At 41.9% G+C, this 18,904-nt stretch overlaps 2 protein-coding genes and 1 long non-coding RNA gene across 3 annotated transcripts; 2 read left to right on the top strand and 1 right to left on the bottom strand.

The window, feature by feature from the left end:
* Positions 1-1,822: 1,822 nt before the first annotated feature.
* Positions 1,823-6,888, top strand: tmx1 (thioredoxin-related transmembrane protein 1). The gene is made up of 8 exons (XM_020098184.2): positions 1,823-2,056; positions 2,442-2,557; positions 3,003-3,048; positions 3,315-3,443; positions 3,982-4,027; positions 4,255-4,356; positions 4,481-4,547; positions 4,658-6,888. The coding sequence occupies exons 1-8, from the start codon at positions 1,875-1,877 to the stop codon at positions 4,900-4,902; spliced, it is 933 nt and encodes a 310-aa protein (XP_019953743.1). The 5' UTR covers positions 1,823-1,874; the 3' UTR covers positions 4,903-6,888.
* LOC138412172 (uncharacterized) lies at positions 5,230-10,812 on the bottom strand. Its single transcript, XR_011244653.1, has 2 exons — positions 10,675-10,812; positions 5,230-10,126 (listed from the first exon to the last, which is right to left on the bottom strand). It is a non-coding gene; the product is annotated as an uncharacterized lncRNA (long non-coding RNA).
* An 808-nt stretch (positions 10,813-11,620) lies between these two features.
* On the top strand, positions 11,621-15,892 carry LOC138412171 (uncharacterized). Its single transcript, XM_069535253.1, has 9 exons — positions 11,621-11,940; positions 12,326-12,525; positions 12,656-12,844; positions 13,027-13,205; positions 13,340-13,460; positions 13,574-13,693; positions 13,798-13,872; positions 14,402-14,568; positions 14,670-15,892. The coding sequence occupies exons 1-9, from the start codon at positions 11,757-11,759 to the stop codon at positions 15,589-15,591; spliced, it is 2,157 nt and encodes a 718-aa protein (XP_069391354.1). The 5' UTR covers positions 11,621-11,756; the 3' UTR covers positions 15,592-15,892.
* Positions 15,893-18,904: the final 3,012 nt, after the last annotated feature.

Raw genomic sequence — 18,904 nt, 5'->3', positions numbered from 1 at the left:
ACATCTGTGTTTTCCTCCCAGACTGGACTTTTGAAAGTCGACCAGTTAAGAATTATGAAGTGTGTTTGAGAGAATAATCCTCCGTCCAGTCCACTCACAGTTTCCAAGATTCTCAATTTGAAAAAAAACAAACTCTCCTTAATGGTCAAAATAAATTTAAATGTTACAAATTCTCAATAGAGACAACAAACAAGATTTCCATTGATTGATTTGAAGAAGGTAATTCAAGGTTGTTGAAGAGTTAAATCAAAATGCGTGTTGTTTCTCCTGCTTGAATAAGATATTGCAATAAGGACTGAAACCGAGAAACTGTTATTGTTTAAATCACGGAGGGAAATTACAGAAAAGACAAAATCCAAATAAAAATCCAGATCCGGTGGATTTAGATGTGGTTTCATAGGGAAGCTAGGATTTTATTAGCCGCTGTACGTTCACAAACACAGAGAGAAAACCATGAATTTCACCGACGTGCAGCTGAGATAACGTAAAGTGGCCTTATTCATAAAATGGGTTTGAATTTAAGGGGACTGTTGGGCCTTTGGAGGCATGAGCTCGACTTTTTCAAGCGCCGAAGGGAAAATACAAAAACTATCCCACGTTGGTTTAAAACTGTCAGAGGTATTGTTTTATTCTACAGACTAAACGTTCAGTCATGTAACTGTAAAGTTTTGATTCAGCTGCCAAGTGTCTCACAGCCGAGCAGCTCAGGCTACAGCAGGTTTTGGCCTCAGGCTCCTGTTGGGCTCAGATGACAAGACGCATCACGGTCACACTCACCAGCTCACATTGACGTGAACTGGACACGCTTTGATTGTGAGGGACATGATGAATAAGCTGTGTCTCTCTGTGACGGATGCTCTGTCAAACCAGCATATGTAGAAGTCATTAAAACACTGGAGGGATTCAGGTGGATGTGAAGGACCTTTCCTGCAGGTTTGTGGCTCAGTGTTTCCTCACTGATGTCTAATCTTCTCCAGCTGTATGAGAGACAGATAAACTTGTGTTATTGCTCCCAGGATTCCTCCTCCTCCCTTTTCTCGACTCCCATCCCTCCTTTTTGTCTTCCTCCTCCTCCCCCAGGTTGAAACAGGACACATCTGAGCCTCCTGCTGCTCTCGTTTGCTTTTGCCAGATCGGGTGCAGATGGGAGCTGAGTGTCGCCCTCATCATTTCATCTTCGGCATCGGATTCTAACCATCCAGCACAGTTATAGTTTTAAATGGCTGCTATACAGGCCTGGATTTAAAATAGTTCTACAGCACGTGCACCTGACGGGGTCATATTTAAAGTGTCTCAACCAGGGAACAAGGGAGGATTTTCTCTCTTGCAGCTCCGCAATGTGATAAAATCCCCAAGAATTAAGTTTGTATTATAATTCAATTTTTTTTTTTTTTTTACACTTACCATTTATACACTTCTTTTTGTTCTTCAGTTCTCAGATATTTTTGGGGCAATAGCACCACCTGCTTGTTGTTGAACGTTTATGATTAATGACGATGAGCTTTCTTATTTTTACAGACACTCTGCTTAAACAGGACTCTAGGACCCTCTCCTGTTTATATAAAGTATTTGAATATAAAGTATTTGAATACAAAGGGACTATTGTAGGGTAAAGAAAACTACAATTTGACACCAGCGAGTAAAAACATCACAGGATTATTATTTAGTCTGTTTCTGCCACTAAATCTTTTTCACATCCATCTCACGAACTGAACATTTAAAAGAAACTAAACTAAATAAAGTTATAGTTGAGTTGAGTTGACTGCTGCACACTTCTGTCCAGACGGTGGCGATAATGCGCCTTTAGGCCTGTTTGCCAACCGCCGGTAAACCCCAGAAGAAGACGGGTCAGCGGAAGTTCGACTGGGACCGTCATGGCGAGCAGCCGCTGTTCGGTCGCAGCGATGCTCCGCAACAAGCTCCGCACCTTCGCGTGCTGTTTGTTCGTTTTCGCGCAGTTGACGTCGCCGCCGGTTCGGGCCAAAGCGGACGGCCTGAGGGAGGTGACCGACGGGAGCTGGGAGCAGATCCTGAGCGGAGAGTGGATGATTGAATTGTCAGTGTCATTACGATGCTAACAGCTAACCAGCTAGCTAGCTAGCTAGCTCATCAGTTAGCCCCTGCAAGCTCGTGTATAAAAAAAATATCCGCGGGGTCGATTCCCTTCCTGCGATCAGCCGGAAGCACGAGTGTGCAGTTGTGTTTTATAATTCTTGTGTAATTAATATATCATGTTTTTGAGTCAGTCCTGACAAGTTGATACGTTGTGTATGCTAGTAGCTGTGTATGCTAGTAGCTGTCTTCCTTTAGCCAGCAGCTGCTATCAACGAGCTCGTTAGGTCGTGCTTAGCAAACAGCTTCACGTTGACTTCTGTCATTTTAAACTTTATTCCAAGTTTTGTTCCGTTAATTGAAATGATTTCTCCCCCCCTCCCCCCCAGCTACGCTCCGTGGTGTCCGGCGTGTCAGCAGCTGCAGCCGGTGTGGAAGGAGTTCGCAGCCTGGGGGGAGGACATGGGGGTCAACATCGCCAAGGTGGACGTGACAGAACAACCTGGTATGTAAACTTCAGACTAGAGGGGGGGGGTGGAGTGTTTGAGTCACTTGTGGAGTTTCAGTGGTTAAACATCGTTGCAGCCAAAACAATGGAACAAACCGGTGACCACTTCTTCAAACGTCCAAAAAGAAAAAACAGATAAAAAACTTTGAATGTCTCCACGCTGCTGCTGTGGTGTCGTCCAACTGCAGATAAGAGGCTCAGTTTAAAAACGACTGCAGTCTAATAAATGTGTGAGAGCCGACTGGAAGACAGAACTTTCATCTGATTATCTTTTTTGAATCTAACAAATGTACACAGGCATGTTTTGCATATGAATGTATTTACCCCGCTCCATTCTGTCAGTTTTGATGTCGTCTGCCAGATCTCAATTTTCTTTGTCTAGTTATGAGTCACTAATGTTCTCTGCTGCAGACTCACGCTGCTCATTTCCTTCCTCTTTCAGGTCTGAGCGGACGTTTCATCATCACCTCACTTCCTACCATTTACCAGTGAGTTCTGAGTTATTATGTGTTATTTATTGCTTCCTCCTCTGTGTGACTGCTCGTGGTGTTTGTAACGCTGCAGTGTAAAGTCTTCTTACAACTACAACTTCAGCTTTTTACTTTATTTAGAATCTGAGCAAAAAACTTTAATTCATTTGTCAAGCAAGAGAAAATAAATCTGCAAATGTTTTGGTACTTTAGTTGTTTAGTTGTTTTTCCATGACTAAGATTTTTCCAAAGGAAACGTAACTCATTATCTGTGTGTGTCTCAGCTGTAAGGACGGCGTCTTCCGGAAGTACCAGGGAGCTCGCACTAAAGACGACTTCCTGAGCTACGTCGATGAGCAGAAATGGAAAGCAGTGGAGCCCATTTCCTCTTGGTTTGGGCCGTCCTCTCTCTTGTGAGTTGATCCAATTCTTTACAAATTAAGGTCGAGGCCGTACAAAGTTATAAACCACAGTTTTCACAACGTGCAAACATTTTGTGACCTCATCTGTTTCTGTAAACACTGACTGTGGGGATACATAACCCCAGGCAATATATACAACAAGTACTTGTAATATGTTAAATATGTCAACACAGAGAAGGTTTTCTAATTTTTATTTGATCACATCCACAGTCCGTCTGTTTGTCAGAGTCACTTCTGGAGAGAACACAAACTGGAATGTTCTCGTGTAAACATCAGTCCAGTAATTCTGTTGCAAAGCTGTTGTTCCTGTTTACTTGGAAGTTACAGTAAAGAACCTGTCTCCCTGTTGTCTCTATTTTTAGCGTCTCTCTGCTGCTTCAAAGCAGAAAGAACAAACAAGACTCTCTTCTTCACCACTTGTTTTGTGTCCAGACTTTGTCGTGATAATGACGTTTGTCTTGATGTTCCAGACTAATCTCTGTTCATTTACAAGCCGATGTTCTGTTGTTGTTTCCTCCTCCTTTGGCAGAATGAATTCAATGTCTGCTTTGTTCAAGCTCTCCATGTTTATCCGGGTAAGTGAAGATTTCATTCCTGTCAGCGTGCTGGTTATTATATATGTTGTTGTTCCTTAAATCAATTATTTGATGTTTTGGACTTGATTGTTTTAAATTAAAAGAAAGAACAATATTCTCTTTGAAAATGTCTCAGTGAGGCGCCTGATAGCTCGCCTGGTTAATTTGATTCTGGATCTGTTAAATAACATTTTACAGCCTTCACTAAAAGTGTTTCTGTTCTCCAGCGTTGTCATAATTACATGACGGACCAGCTGGGGATTCCTGTGTGGGGATCGTATGTCATCTTTGGTTTGGCCACTCTGTTCTCTGGTCTTGCTCTTGGTCTGGTGAGTTATTACTCTTCCTTGAATCAGTTTCATTGAACAGAGAGACAGAATTGAATATTTGTACACATTAGCATTAACGGACATTAACAATGAATTAATGGGTGTTGTTGTCTTGTCTTTTCAGTTACTGGTGTTCATTGCAGATTTTGTCTTCCCCTCTCGACGATTTTCTTCTCCTAATTATTACCAGAGTGAGTTTTATAAGAGAATTTACTGATCGCTGCTGCACTAGTCCTCATAGATCTGTTTGTAACTGGTTCATTTAGTGTCACTGATCGTTATCCTGAATGTGACTCTGCAGAGAAACAGAGCTTGGAGCAGGCGAGGTTAATCCACCAACAAGAAGACGAGCATGAAGCTGATGGTGAGGAAGACGATGACGAAGATGACGAGGAGGACGACGGAGACCAGGATGATGTCTGGAGGAGAAGAAGAGGCTCCCCTGAGGGCCGCCCAGAACCCAAGGGGCAGGGTTTGGGTGACGAAGCTCTGAGGAAGAGGGTGGTGTGTAGCCGTGAGGAAGAGGAGGAGGAGGAGGACACTTAGAGCATCAGTGTGGAGCTTCACATTGACCCGTACTCGTTTTGAGAAGAGCGCCGCAGAGCTGGAGGAGCCTTGGTCCAGAGCAACAGTGTTTACAGCAGGGAGTCCCAAACCTCCCCCTTAACCTTCCTCTTCTCCTCCTCCTCTGAAAACACCTCGCTTCCTTTCTTCTCCTTCCCTCGTTTCTAACGGGAGCGCTTCAGACTCTCGCCACCGCCCTCTCTGCCTGAGCAGCAGGCTCCGCCTTGAAGAAGCTAAAGCAACACTCCTGACATCTGTCTTTGCTTGTGGGAACAAACGGCCTGGCTGAGGTTTTGGAATGACGTGCAGTGGAGCTGGATTTTGCAGGGTTGTTTATGCTATGCATTGTTTTTTAAAGATTTGTGTGTTATTACATGTTTATCTCTGAATTATTGTTATTATTATACCAGGCTTGCATTTCAGGTTTATGTTGTAGAATTTCTACGCTTCTTCATTTTACGTAGCATTTATTTTAAAAACCATGAGAACTCAACCAGACGTTAGTGTTCTCACACAGAGGTTAAGAGATAAATGGAAGCACCGAGGTTCAATGTGGCCGCAAACTTGGTTTCGTTATGTGGTGTTCTCACAATAAAAGCCACCATGTTCAAATGCTTTCAATTCAGACCAGGAGGATGTTTGGTTTTTATTATTACTAGTAACTTAAAAGCTCGAATTCAGCTGAAGTTCTAATCAATCACAAACAAGCTCCTGAAAAGGACAATGGTGTCACATGATGCAGGTGATAAATACTGATCAGTGATCAGTCTGTAAACTCGAAGGACACATGGAGAACACATACCTCTGCCGAGGCAGAATTATTCTGCAAACTTCTCACAGTTTCACCTGTTCAGACATATTAATCATGATCTCTGAGTTAATTGTTGAGAAGTTCCCAAAATTGCGCACACGTCCACAAACGATGTCAAAGAAAGTAAAGAAAAAACAACCTTACATCCTCTTTTGGGCCAGTTTCAAGAAAAGGTCCACTCTGACCCGTGGACACCTCCTTGAATCTTTCTGTTTGGACAATTGATCTGATAAACATCTGTTTTTCTCAGTTTGTATAAAGAATGAATTCTGTCGGCACAAGTTCTTCTCATTCATGTTTTAGGGGCAGAATCGTCTTTTATATCATCTGTGCTTTTCTCAGCGATCGCACCAAAACACAGACTGTGGCAGATTCACTGTCAGTTTGCAGAAAACAAGACAACCTGAGGAACGTACCCTTAAAATAAAAGAAAATCACGATACCTGCAGTAAATACAATTTGTTTTAATGAAACAAGTAAATTCAACCAGTTGGATTATACTAACATATTCACTCCAAGTTCGGTGAAACACCTGGTGAATGCTGTTCTATAGATACTATCAACAATCGGAGGTTTTTATTTTATTTCTTGTGATTCTCTTACAATTAAAGGAAGTTTACTTAACGGACTGAGATGAGTCGTCGGCCTGTGAGTGGGTCGACAGCTCAGTATGTGCATGTGGAAATATAATTCAAGAGCCTGGCTTCCTTATACGAATCCGTCCTGATGCTGCTGTGGTGCCTGGAACACAAAGAGAACCCGAACAAAACTGTGTGAGAAAAGTTTTCTTTAAACCGCCATTTAAATTTGACGTATTTAGTCTTAAAGGTCAATTTAACACGAATTATAAAAATCTATCAGTTATCACTCAGCAGCTCAGTGTTTCCTCTTTGGTCAGCAGGAGCAGTGAGTGTGTGTGTGTGTGTGTGTGTGTGTATGAATGAGCAGTGGTTTTAATACAGATTTCACTTTGACTTGATTTTAATGCTGTTTTTTAATTCTGAAAATAATCTAATTAATCTTTTTGGTGATGGTGAAAACAGAGTATGATTGTTTAGTTTTTTTTTTACCTGACCCGTATTTACAGCTTGTAGCACATTTTACTCTGCGCTCCTTATTGTTTTGAACATTTCTTTGAATAAAGGATTTACTCTGAACTTCTCACTCGTGACGTTTGTGTAACAATAACTCAACCGACACGAATATGAACCAACGCTGTTTATGTTTCATCATTGATGCACAAGGGAAATGAAACAGCTGGAAGAAATTTAAATGGCTCCAGGAACATTCTGGAAAACAAACAAGGATCGAATATTTGAAGAGGTACTTTCCAAAGCAACACATGCTGATGGTTAATACTGGTACATGGTGTAGCAGCAGTGGGAGAAGTATTCACATCAAGTACTCAATAACCTGTGTAACAATACAAGGAGAAGTACTGCATTCAGAATCTTACTTTAGGAAAAGTGCAGATTGAAGCAGCTCCAGAGAATTCAGTTCTCATGAATCAAAAATGTTCTGAATCACTGGATCAGTCTTCAGCAATATTCTTGTTTGCTGTATAACATCTTAATCTAAAAATTTAATTAATAACTATAACTGTAAAATACATGTAGTGGAAGTAAACTGTAAGTACTTCAAACTTGTACTTTGTACATTGTACTGTTTATTTGTTTCACATCCTGCAGACAAAGATCTTTTTTCTGGATGACATCTTTTTTCATTACCATCTGATGTAAAACTGCCGAGCTTTATAATTTAAATAAGATATTGCCGGCTACTTATCATTTATACATTTGTCTCTATTTATTATTTCAAGCTTCTTGCAGTTCTTTCTTTATCTTTCTTTTAATGTTGCCGTTGTTATTCACCAAATCATGATGGTGCAAAACATGTGGAAGTGTACTCCTCCTGTTTTTCACACTCAGTATTACACTTTATCATAAAGTACTGGATGATTTGCTTGTTGAACGTCTTGCCAGCAGATGTCCCTCTTGCACTGATGATGTTCAGCCTCTCACAGTGAACAGCAGACTGGTGTTGGTGCTTTAAAGGTCACACGTTGCTTCTCCTCCACCTCCGGCCCGTCGCTGTGTCGCTGCCTTCGTTACACTTGAGGTGATTTATTTACAGTGTCACTCACTATCTGCTGTGACAAATGTGAAGTCACAGCTCCCATGATCCTCTCTGGAGCTTTTCTCTTTTCCTCCCTCCTTCCTCCCCTTGGATTAAGGGGGGAGTGGTACTCTGGAGCAGATCTATAATCAGTGCAGCTCCTGAGTCTGCAGAGATTAACCTCTGTGAGGAGGAGGAGGAGAAGAAGAGGACGGGGTTTGAGAGGGATTCCCCTGCTGCACCAGGCCGCTCTGATGTTTCAGTGCAGAGGTCGTGATGTGTGTCGTGCACGTGGAAGAACACTGAGCTGATTGCTTGATACAAGCTCACACACTCAACCGATGCCGCCTCAGTGGATTTGATTTATCGGGCACATTCCTCTGAGCTGGAGAGGCACACGGCTGTTTTATTGTTGTGCAGAGTAAAATGAAGGCAGATGGCATCGCTGCTGGCTCAGTGGCTCGTTCAGCTCGTTCGCTCTGGTCCATTTGGTTTCCTCTTGTCTCTGTTTTCACCACAGCAGGAAAGTTCTGCGGGGATGAAAAGATACCGGATGACAGAGTGATGACGCAATTCCATCCATCAAGATGTTTCTAATAAAGTCCTTTGATTCTCCTCGGTTTTGTCCGCCATGATGTCACAGCCACGTGGACGCTTCACCACTTGGTTTACACTGAAATTCCTCAGCAGAGATTTTTCCCAGGTGATGAATCGGATGCTCTCACTCGTCACATGTGGTTCAGGGTGAGAACCTTGACGAGAGTTCAAGCTCTCCAGCGGATGAGTTCTGGTGATCTTCTGATTTCTTACTCTAGCGCCATCAGCAGGTCAAAGTCAGTTCTTTCTTTTTCTTTTTTTTTTGTGAAGTAGCAAGCAGAGGGTGTTTTTAAAGATGGACGACATGACAGCTCCCGCAAAAGTGAAGCCAAAGCTTCTCGATGGCCCCCTGGTGTCTGGCTGCAGAATAGGTCACAAACCCTGCCTCCTCCATATGAGTGGATGGGACATGAGAAAAACTTAAAGACATTTTTCTAAAAGATGGTGTCTGTCATGATTGTGAACGTGTGCATCATCTGGACCTAAATACTGTGGCTCTGTCCTCTGAATGACGTCATTGGCGCCAGATGGAAGCGTCTGGGGGAAGCGGAGACACGTCGTCCATCTTTATTTACAGTCTATGGCCCAAGAATTTGGCCCAAACAGTCGTCATTCACTACATGACTCAATTTAAGGACACGCCCAACTGTGACTTATTGTACATAATTATATGTGGGATATAAGTAACCTGGCAAACCAAGGGAGTTCTTATGCAAACGTGGGAGAAAATGAACAAACATGTCGGGATCTGAGAGTCTTCTCCTCCTGGTGTGTGTCTGTCGTCTCCATTGATTATCCGGTCCTCACCACAGTGTGAACAAGGTTTAACACTGTGATGAGAGAGCGAACATGAGGAAATATAAATCTATCCATCTCGTCTATTCCTCCTTTTTGTTGTCCTCCAGCTGGTCGAGTCTGAGGTGACTGCTTACATAACTGAGAAATACTTAAGTACAAGTATCTCAGAGTTATAGGTTACATCCTTAGTAGTGCGTACTTTCCACTAGAGAGACGATCAGAGAGTGTGTTTAACCACAGAGGCTCCTGTTTATCTGCACACGTGAGGAGACGATGTCCACGACTGCAACCTGAGTCACTTTTTCCACCTCAGTGGCGAGCAGCCGACCACAAACACAAACAGTAACTATCCCGGTCTGGTTTCCCACACTCCTCACTCCTCCTTCTGATTCTTCAAATCATCGCTATCCATCGCCTCTATTTCCATTTTGGCAACCACTTCTTTTTTTTTGATGATAACAGGAACTTAATCCAACAAACAATGAATAAACAGGAGCCTGTGTAAAGTTCCAAAAGAAAAACTTTTATGAAATGAGAATGGAGTGACTCTTCAGTATGCAGGAGGAGGCAGAAGCATTTTTGGATTGAGCTTTTTTTTTTTATTTAAATCCTCGGACCAGTGGCCAGGACAGCTTTTGCTCAAACCACAAAAATCCATGAGAAAAACGAGGCAGTGTTATATGATCTCGCCTCCCTCTCCGGGCCACTGGACGCCAGCGAGGTGCGAGTGTGAGCGTTCAACAAGGCAGCACTTGTTCTCCGAGCTGCTGCGTCCCCCTCAGCGTCCTCTGTGTGGTTAGACCATTAAAACCCATGAAGGAGATGAAGAGATTGAGATTTCTCTGTTTGGGCTTGTGATAATGATTTATTCATCAATCTGAAATGCTGCGGAGGATAATCACACAGAGACAAAGAGACGGCTATTGTTTTGGTTCTTTGCGCCTCTTTCTGAAACGCAGCAGCTCAGATCACAATGTGCTGTATGTTCTCAGCCACAAGAACAATTACGACTGTGTGAAGTTTGAAACGATAAAAAAATCAATTATTCTGTTTACAGCAGATTTTAAAGTTTAAATCAAGCTTTTATACACTGGAAACAAAAGTTAAGATATTATAAACTCGGCTTTAAACAAACATCAATTCAAGTGTCAATACATCATCGAAATGGGAATTTGGGGGTAGAGTGGGTCGTCCTTTAACTGGAAGGTCGGTGGTTTGATCCCCTGCTCCTTCACTCTGCAGAACTTGATTTTTTAAAATACTTATCCTGACAAATTACTCAAATATTCAAATATCAGTGTGTCAAATGTTCTTACACTTGAAATGTGGCCAACCTTTGAGAATAGCCTCATTCACATTACTTCAGAATAAACTAATTTGCAGGTAGTTGCCCTGAATCTAAGTTTTTCCTCAAACCTTACACGTAAACTCACTTTGTCTCAGCTGCAGGTCTGACTTGTTCGTCTGGCGCCCAGACGTCAGACAGGCTCCTCTGTGTTCCAGCCCACATGTGTCAATTGTACCGTTATACATTAATCGAAAATACTTGACGGTTTAGTGACTAATTGTTTCTCCGCTGTACTTCCAGTCAACCAAGAATGTTTTCTCTGCTCTCTGCCTGCCATATTTACATCTGCCAGCTGTGTGTCACTTCCTCTCTGGCCGATAATTACATGTTGGCTCATCCAGAAGTGAAAAAATGAAACACAAAGGTTTGTTGTGTCTGCCGCAGGTATATTTTTGGGAAACCATCAGGGTCACGCCAGAGAGAAAGCACCACCCATTTTCTTTGCCTGGATGCAACGGTTTTTGTTTTCACTGTGTGCAGGGAACTAAAATAGCTCCTCAGGCTTCCTGCATTATCAACACACACAGAAAACACACTCTGGGTTTGCAGTGTGTAAGAGAAGAGGAAATATACATTTTACTAAATAATATATACGCTCAGCTTTTTGATTTATGTAAATAGAAAACTCCATTAAACGATCTAGTAAGAGACCATCTTTATATGGAAAACTAATAAATGCAAAAAGGTTAAATGTACGAAGCTATAAAACAGTGCCGCAGACTAATATTGATGATTATTTTCACGTACAGATGTTCTCGAGAAACATTAATTCTCCTATATTTACTTCTCTGTCCAAAATGGGTAATTTGGGAATGGAAGAGGACGACAGTGAGTCTTCCCCATGTGATATGGCTCAGGAAGAGCCTGAGGAGGAGGAGTCTGAGGAGGAGGAGTCAGAGGAGGAGGCTTCAGCAACAAAGTCGACTTTAATCTCGTAATTAATTCCCCCAATTTTTTTTTTTAAATGTGGCCCTAGTACTCTGTCATAATAAATAAATGAAAGTACAAATACATAAATCAATAAGTAAATACATGTAAAAGTACTTAAAAATTTATTTTTTTCCCATTTTTTTATGTATTGGAACTATTTTGTCATAATGTCTTTGTGTATCTATTTTCAACTAAAAACATCAAAGGCATATTACGATCATAGGTTCTACTTTTCCTATGATCCCTTTATATCTTAGTCAAGAATTAGATATATTAAGTCCCTGCAGATACTCTTGTATCCATTCTGTTCGTACCTACTGTACCTGTTGTTCGAACACCCACACTACCCCTACAGAAGTGAAAGAAGGCAAAGAAGAAGGAAAACAGCAGAAACCACATTTTATAACCTTTGATAAAACTGGTAAGTAAAACTCAAGACAGTGATGGGGAGTAACTAAGCATGTTTACACAACTACAGTCCTTAGGAGGCTCCAAGGCTAATTCTGCTTTATATTATGACTTCATGGAAAATATTTATTTGACAGTTGAACATAGTTGCAGGTAAAGAGTTTGAAAAACGTATCTTTGTATTGTGTAACTTTGATAGAATTCTGATATTGTGAATCCAAAGAACAGTTATTCAGATGTTTAAGAGAAAAAGAGAGATGAAGAAACAGATAATGTGTTGGTTACATTTCGGGAAACCAGGTTGGGGCAATAGTACCGGCAGGAACTTGATTTTATTTCACCCCTGCCTCTGCTGACTCCACATTGTAACCTTCACATGTTCTCCTTCTTTGTCACAGATAAAATGACTGAAGTAAGGAAATCTGGAAAGTCAAAGAAGCCAAAGGGCACCATTTTGTGCAGCAGCACCACTCGCTACCTGGTCAAGGAGAGGATTGGAGAAGGATGCTTTTCCAGTGTTGTCAGGGCTGTGAATCTGAGCACATCAGAGGAAGTGGCCATAAAAATCTTAAAAGATAAAAAGAATGCTAAGAAAGAGGTAGAGTAGATTCAATCGTATGCATGAATACCTTTTAACACATTTTCTTGCTCATGACTTGTCTATCAAAAGAAATGCTGATACCACGCTGTCACTGCCACCAATATAATTTTTCCTGTTTCCTCCACAGTATGCGATGCTTAAAGTGCTGAAGGTTCTTGATCCAGTGAAAAACAACCTGGTTCACTTCATTGAGAAGTTCCAATACAAAGATCAAACATGTCTGGTATTTGAAAAGCTGGATATGGACCTTCACAGCATGAACGAAATGCTAGGGAGGGGAATGACGCTCCATGAAATCCGTCCGATAGCGCACCAGGTAACAATGATGTGGCTTTTTAATCAATCAATCATCAAGGGGGTAACATAGTCAACCACCTGAGAAAAGAATTATGCTACTTGCTGAAGTAGCATAATTGTATTTATTCTTGATCTGTTGAAGCCTGCTCTCAGCTCAGTATCTATAACTAACTTTTTACATGATTTCCTTTGTCTCTGCAGTTGGTCACAACTTTAAAAGCACTGAAAAGCCTTGGAGTGGTTCACTCGGACATAAAACCCGACAACATAATGGTGGTCGACCCTCATGCTACTCCCGTAAGAGTCAAACTAATTGATTTTGGCCTGTCGTCCAATATCCCAAGCAAACTCGGACAGAAATGTCAGCCTCTGGGTTACCGGTAAGTTCAATGTGCAAAGCTCATTGTTTAACATGTGTGTTATTGTTGTCAATGGTAATGTCCTAATATTCACTACACATGCAGAATTTAACAATGTACTAAACAGCTCTTGTGATTCTTGTTTGTACACACAGTGCACCTGAAGTCAGCCTGGGCCTCCCCTTCTCTGAGGCCATAGACATGTGGGGTCTTGCCTGTGTGCTTCTCTTCTTGTATTTGAATGCCCACCCATTCCCCAACTGCGAGTACCAGACAGTAAGAAACCAAATATATGTTGATTTCAATACAAAGATTGTTGCATTCAGACACTTGTCCAAACACGACAGGGGACTTGATGTAGGATGTGATTCTTTATGTTCTCTCTCCAGGTCAAAGCAGTCGTTGGCTTGTTGGGCCTGCCAGCTGACCACCTCCTTAAAGCTGGGATGTACACCGATATGTTCTTTAAGGAGGACCAGTACTGGTCTAAACCAGGATGGTGGTTAAAGGTATTTTGTCTAATGTTTAACTCATTAATGATATATCATTAGATATCATTACATATATAATGATATATTAATGAGTATCTGACCAACATGTTTTGTTCCTTTAGATCTCTGAGGAATTCTATGGCAAGAGGAACAAGACAAAGAAAGTTTTGTTTAAAACCCTTGATGACCTAATAACAGTAAGTTACCCATTTCATTACTGAATATATAATTATGTCTCAAATATTTTTATTAAGAAGCATTGCTTAAAATATTCCAAAGTTCAACATAGATTTTGCCTCACTTCAAAAAATATTACAAAGGCAAACATACATGAAAGACACACCAGACGTATGAAAATATATAATGACGAAAAACAAACAAAACAGAAATATTAAAAATAATTACCTGACAATTCCCACAAATAAACCCTCTCCCTTACCACCCCCCATTCCCACCCTGAGTAGTGCTACCTAGAATACCAATGTCTTTTAGAATCAAAAATATGCATCTTATTCATCCATTCCCTCTAAGAAAGAAATCACAGGTGTCCAAGTCCGTTTGAAAACCTCTAGTGTCATTGAGGACCTGTCAGATTTTTTTCCCAGGTGGATGGTATCAGTCAGAGTTGTTATCCAATGTTCAAAATAGATGAACAATTCTAACCGTCTCTGTTGAGGGACAGAAAGCAGTTCAACTAATCTCTCATGTACTGTGTTTTAACTCCAGCTCTACCCATTGTCGGAGGGTTCCATGGAGCTCAGGGACAGGAGAGCTTTTTTCAGCCTCATCAAAGGCCTCCTGGAGATGGACCCAGACAGAAGGCTCACCCCAGAGGAAGCACTGTCGCACCCCTTCCTCACCATGTCCCATATATTGGAACAGGAAGAACCATAGTGAGTAACTGAGTTTTGGTTTCAGTACAGATATTGAATGAAGAGAAAAAAAGTGTTAACTGATTAAGTGATCCTCTAATGTGTTGTTGTGTTTTATTCAGTTTATTTAATTCTCTGGACGAAATGGGCAATTTGGGAATGGAAGAGGACGACAGTCAGTCTTCCCCGTGTGATATGGCTCAGGAAGAGCCTGAGGAGGAAAAGCCTGAGGAGGAAACACCTGAGGAGGAAAAGCCTGAGGAGGAAGACTCTGAGGAGGAAGACTCTGATATGGAGTCTGAAGAGGAAAAGCCTGAAGAGGAAAAGCCTGAGGAGAAGGCTTCAGCCTTCAGCAACAAACACCGACACCGCACGCGTGCTGATAAATCAGCATTAGCGGTGTCGGCCGTCGGCAACAAACACCGCACGCGCGCTGATAAATCAGCACTAGCGGTGTCAGCCGTCGGCAACAAACACCGCACGCGCGCTGATAAATCAGCATTACCGGTGTCGGTGTCGGCCGTCGGCAACAAACACCGCACGTATGTTGATAAATCAGCATCAACGGTGTCGGTGTCGGCCTTCAGTAACAAACACCGCACGTATGTTGATAAATCAGCATCAACGGTGTCGGTGTCGGCCTTCAGTAACAAACACCGCACGTATGTTGATAAATCAGCATCAACGGTGTCGGTGTCGGCCTTCAGTAACAAACACCGCACGTATGTTGATAAATCAGCATCAACGGTGTTGGCCGTCGGCAACAAACACCGACGACGCACGCGTGCTGATAAATCAGCATCAGCGGTGTCGGTGTCGGCCATCGACAACAAACACCGCACGCGTGCTGATAAATCAGCATCAGCGGTGTCGGCCTTAAGCAGCTACCGACTTCACACTCCAGCTGAAAAGAAAGTCAATGACAGGAGTCGAACTGTCACAGTGGAAAAGCCACTGAAAAAGGACAAAAAGTCCTTTGGCAGAATTGTGAAGAAGGCGTTCATAAAAATTTTCAAAAAAATTAAGAAAATTGGGAGACGGTAGCGTTACATGTGGCCAAAGAACCAAATTTCTGATCGTACGAGACAGAGTTTGGACTTGCATGTAAACACCTTAATGGCCATCACAAAACGGGAAAAGAAACCCTAGATAAGTCATTCATTACCGGCATTTTTGTATCAAGTGTATCAAGCTGTTCCATGTATCTGTACTGAGTGTGAGTAGTTGACCTGCCACTTCCACCCCTCCAACTCTTTCTTGCCCCCCTCTATCTCTGTTTTTCTCGACTCTCACACTCTGCCTAATGAGACTTTAAAAATAAGAATAAATAATGGTTCAAACCCAATTACTTTTCTCCCTGTTTTTTTGCTTTGGAGACGACGCCATGATGGTTTGGTCAATTGAGTTTTAACACATATGCTGATGACCAACAGAAAGGGTTACGAACGGGTGGAAAATGACCTGATGACAATAAAAAGTCAACTTTAAGTGCAAAGTGACATTTTCATCAGTCCAATTGGTCAGAGCAGGTCAAGTGGAGCTGGACTGGAATAGACTGTAAAGTCATGATCAAGGTTTCCTGCTCACATTATAGTCTGTTCAGTCTGTGCACACCATGGTCCAGACTATCGGTCCTCGTGTTGCACACCAGGTGCTCTGTGGTCAACCTCCAAATCGACTGCAGCTAGTTTTCATTCAAGGTTTATTTGCCAAACTGAAAGAGAGGCTGCTTCTCTGTTTGACTCACATGTGGAAGTGATGATCAGGAAGCTTAAATCTTTGTGTTTGGTTCTCAGAAGGATCCCATGGATAAACAACACTGGGGGCAAAACAACAAAAGATTGCAGCTTTACCTCCCATATCCCACACACAGAGACTGTCTTCATGTATAAGAAGCATCTACATACGTGAGAACCATATGTTAACTTTCTTTTCCTTATTTCAACCCAGAGAAAAACTTGACTAGCTGCTAAAGTGACTAAAACTTGTAAAACTTTATGCAAAAGCTATAAATGTTCAGGTTTAATGTTTATCTAAGTGCCAGGTGCTGATTCACTGCTCAGTTTGTGTTGTAGTTTGCATCAGTGTTAATGATAAGAGGTGGAGGTTAATATTTACTCAAATCCCCCAAAACTTCAAACTACACCCAGCGAGCGGCTCAACATGGATCTGAAGGGTTTTGATGTGAAACGCACATCTGCTCCTCTTGGATCATCTAAAAGTCCCTGAGCTGACACATGAAAACACGCCAGAGTTTACACATCATCACGTATCAGCAGGATGAATAAAATATTTGGCTGTGAGTTTAGAAGTGGGTGTGTGTGGACGTCCGAATTCCTTTCTCATGCGTCCGTTTGGAGGGAAAATGGTTTTGACATCTTAAATCTCTTCACGGGAGATGGACCAGAGGAAAAGGGAAGAGAGGGATATTATATTGTTGTTTTCATGACTCAAAATGTCCTTTTCTCAAGAGTAAAAGTGCAGTAAAATGTTCCCTGTGACTGATTTATGATTATAAATGACTTTATTACTGATTCTAGCAGCATTTGACTGTTACAGCTGTTCTAGGTAAAGTTGATTTTAACTAATTTGCAGTTAGGTAGTTAAGTCCAGTGGTTCCCCGCCCAGGGGTCAGGCTCCTCCACTGGGTCGCCAGATAAAACTGAGGGGTCAAGAGATGACTAATGGAGATGGAGAGAGGAAAACACAAAGTTCTGCTTCAACAAATCTTTGTTCTTTTCATGAAATATTGGATAAATTCACCTCAGATGCCTAAAAATGTTGTGAACCACAGTTTTAATCTTTTACAAAGTTTTGTATTGTGTATTTTGACCATCACGTGTTCTTATTTAGCTTAAATGTTACAGATCAATTGACATTTAAAGTAATTTTACTTTGTCGGGGGGAATCGTTTGAACCATAGACTGTATATAAACCCTGCCTCCTCCATATTAGCAGATGGGACATGGACCAAAAATCCCGAAATGCCCAAGTCTCTATGACTTTCAGAAAAAAAGTTATTCAAAAATATCTCGTACTAATCACAACCCTAACCCTAACCCTTCCAAAGGTCGTAGGAGCTCGGGGATGGTCCCAATGGATCGGGCATAGCCACATTAGTGGAGATGGAACCAACTTCCAAGTCTCTATGACCTTCAGAAAAAAAGTTATTGAAGAATATCTTGATCTCCAATGGGTTTTCATTCCTAACCCTAACCCTAAACAGAACCCAAAGATGAAACACTAATCACAACCCTAACCCTAACCCTTCCAAAGGTCGTAGGAGCTCGGGGGTGGTACTAATGGATCGGGCATACTCACATTAGTGGAGATGGAACCAACTTCCAAGTCTCTATGACCTTCAGAAAGAAAGTTATTGAAGAATATCTTGATCTCCAGTGGGCATTCATCCCTAACCCTAACCACAACCCTAACCCTAACCCTCATTGCAAGCCTAACCCTTATTCACCATAGGGTGAATAACTTTGCGCTGCTTGCTCGAAACGTGCTGAAATTTGGTGTGGTCGAGTGGCAGGCTACCCTTCATGAATCCCGAAATGCCCAAGTCTCTATGACTTTCAGAAAAGAAGTTATTAAAAATATATCGTACTTTTTTTGGGAGATTTGGTGGTTTCACCATTTCCGAAGGTCGTAGAAGCTCGGGGATGGTCCCAATGGATCGAGCATAGCCACATTAGTGGAGATGGAACCAACTTCCAAGTCTCTATGACCTTCAGAAAAAAAGTTATTGAAGAATATCTTGATCTCATATTCGTTTTCATTCCTAACCCTAACCCTAAACAGAACCCAAAAATGAAACACTAATCACAACCCTAACCCTAACCCTTCCAAAGGTCGTAGGAGCTCGGGGGTGGTACCAATGGATCGGGCATACCCACATTAGTGGAGATGGAACCAACTTCCAAGTCTCTATGACCTTCAGAAAGAAAGTTATTGAAGAATATCTTGATCTCCAGTGGGCATTCATCCCTAACCCTAATCACAACCCTAACCCTAACCCTAACCACAACCCTAACCCTCATTGCAAGCCTAACCCTTATTCACCATAGGGTGAATAACTTTGCGCTGCTTGCTCGAAACGTGCTGAAATTCGGTGTGGTCACGTGGCAGGCTACCCTTCATTAATCTCGAAATGCCCAAGTCTCTATGACTTTCAGAAAAAAAGTTATTTACAAATATCTCGTACTTTTTTGGGGAGATTTGGTGGTGTCACCATTTCCGAAGGTCGTAGAAGCTCGGGGATGGTCCCAATGGATCGGGCATAGCCACATTAGTGGAGATGGAACCAACTTCCAAGTCTCTATGACCTTCAGAAAAAAAGTTATTGAAGAATATC

The sequence above is a fragment of the Paralichthys olivaceus genome, chromosome 12, assembly GCF_024713975.1.
Source record: "Paralichthys olivaceus isolate ysfri-2021 chromosome 12, ASM2471397v2, whole genome shotgun sequence".
In the NCBI taxonomy this organism is placed as follows: domain Eukaryota; kingdom Metazoa; phylum Chordata; class Actinopteri; order Pleuronectiformes; family Paralichthyidae; genus Paralichthys; species Paralichthys olivaceus.
The sequence above is the reverse complement of the archived record's forward strand: the minus strand, read 5'-3'. Positions and strand labels throughout refer to the sequence as shown.

Excerpts from the sequence above, each read along its gene's own strand:
- tmx1 (XM_020098184.2), top strand. The coding sequence starts at position 1,875 with ATGGCGAGCAGCCGCTGTTCGGTCGCAGCGATGCTCCGCAACAAGCTC. Across the intron at positions 3,049-3,314 it reads TCACTTCCTACCATTTACCA|CTGTAAGGACGGCGTCTTCC; the intron begins GTGAGTTCTGAG and ends TGTGTGTCTCAG. Across the intron at positions 4,028-4,254 it reads AGCTCTCCATGTTTATCCGG|CGTTGTCATAATTACATGAC; the intron begins GTAAGTGAAGAT and ends TCTGTTCTCCAG.
- LOC138412171 (XM_069535253.1), top strand. The coding sequence starts at position 11,757 with ATGATCCCTTTATATCTTAGTCAAGAATTAGATATATTAAGTCCCTGC. Across the intron at positions 11,941-12,325 it reads TATAACCTTTGATAAAACTG|ATAAAATGACTGAAGTAAGG; the intron begins GTAAGTAAAACT and ends TCTTTGTCACAG. Across the intron at positions 12,845-13,026 it reads TCCGTCCGATAGCGCACCAG|TTGGTCACAACTTTAAAAGC; the intron begins GTAACAATGATG and ends TTGTCTCTGCAG.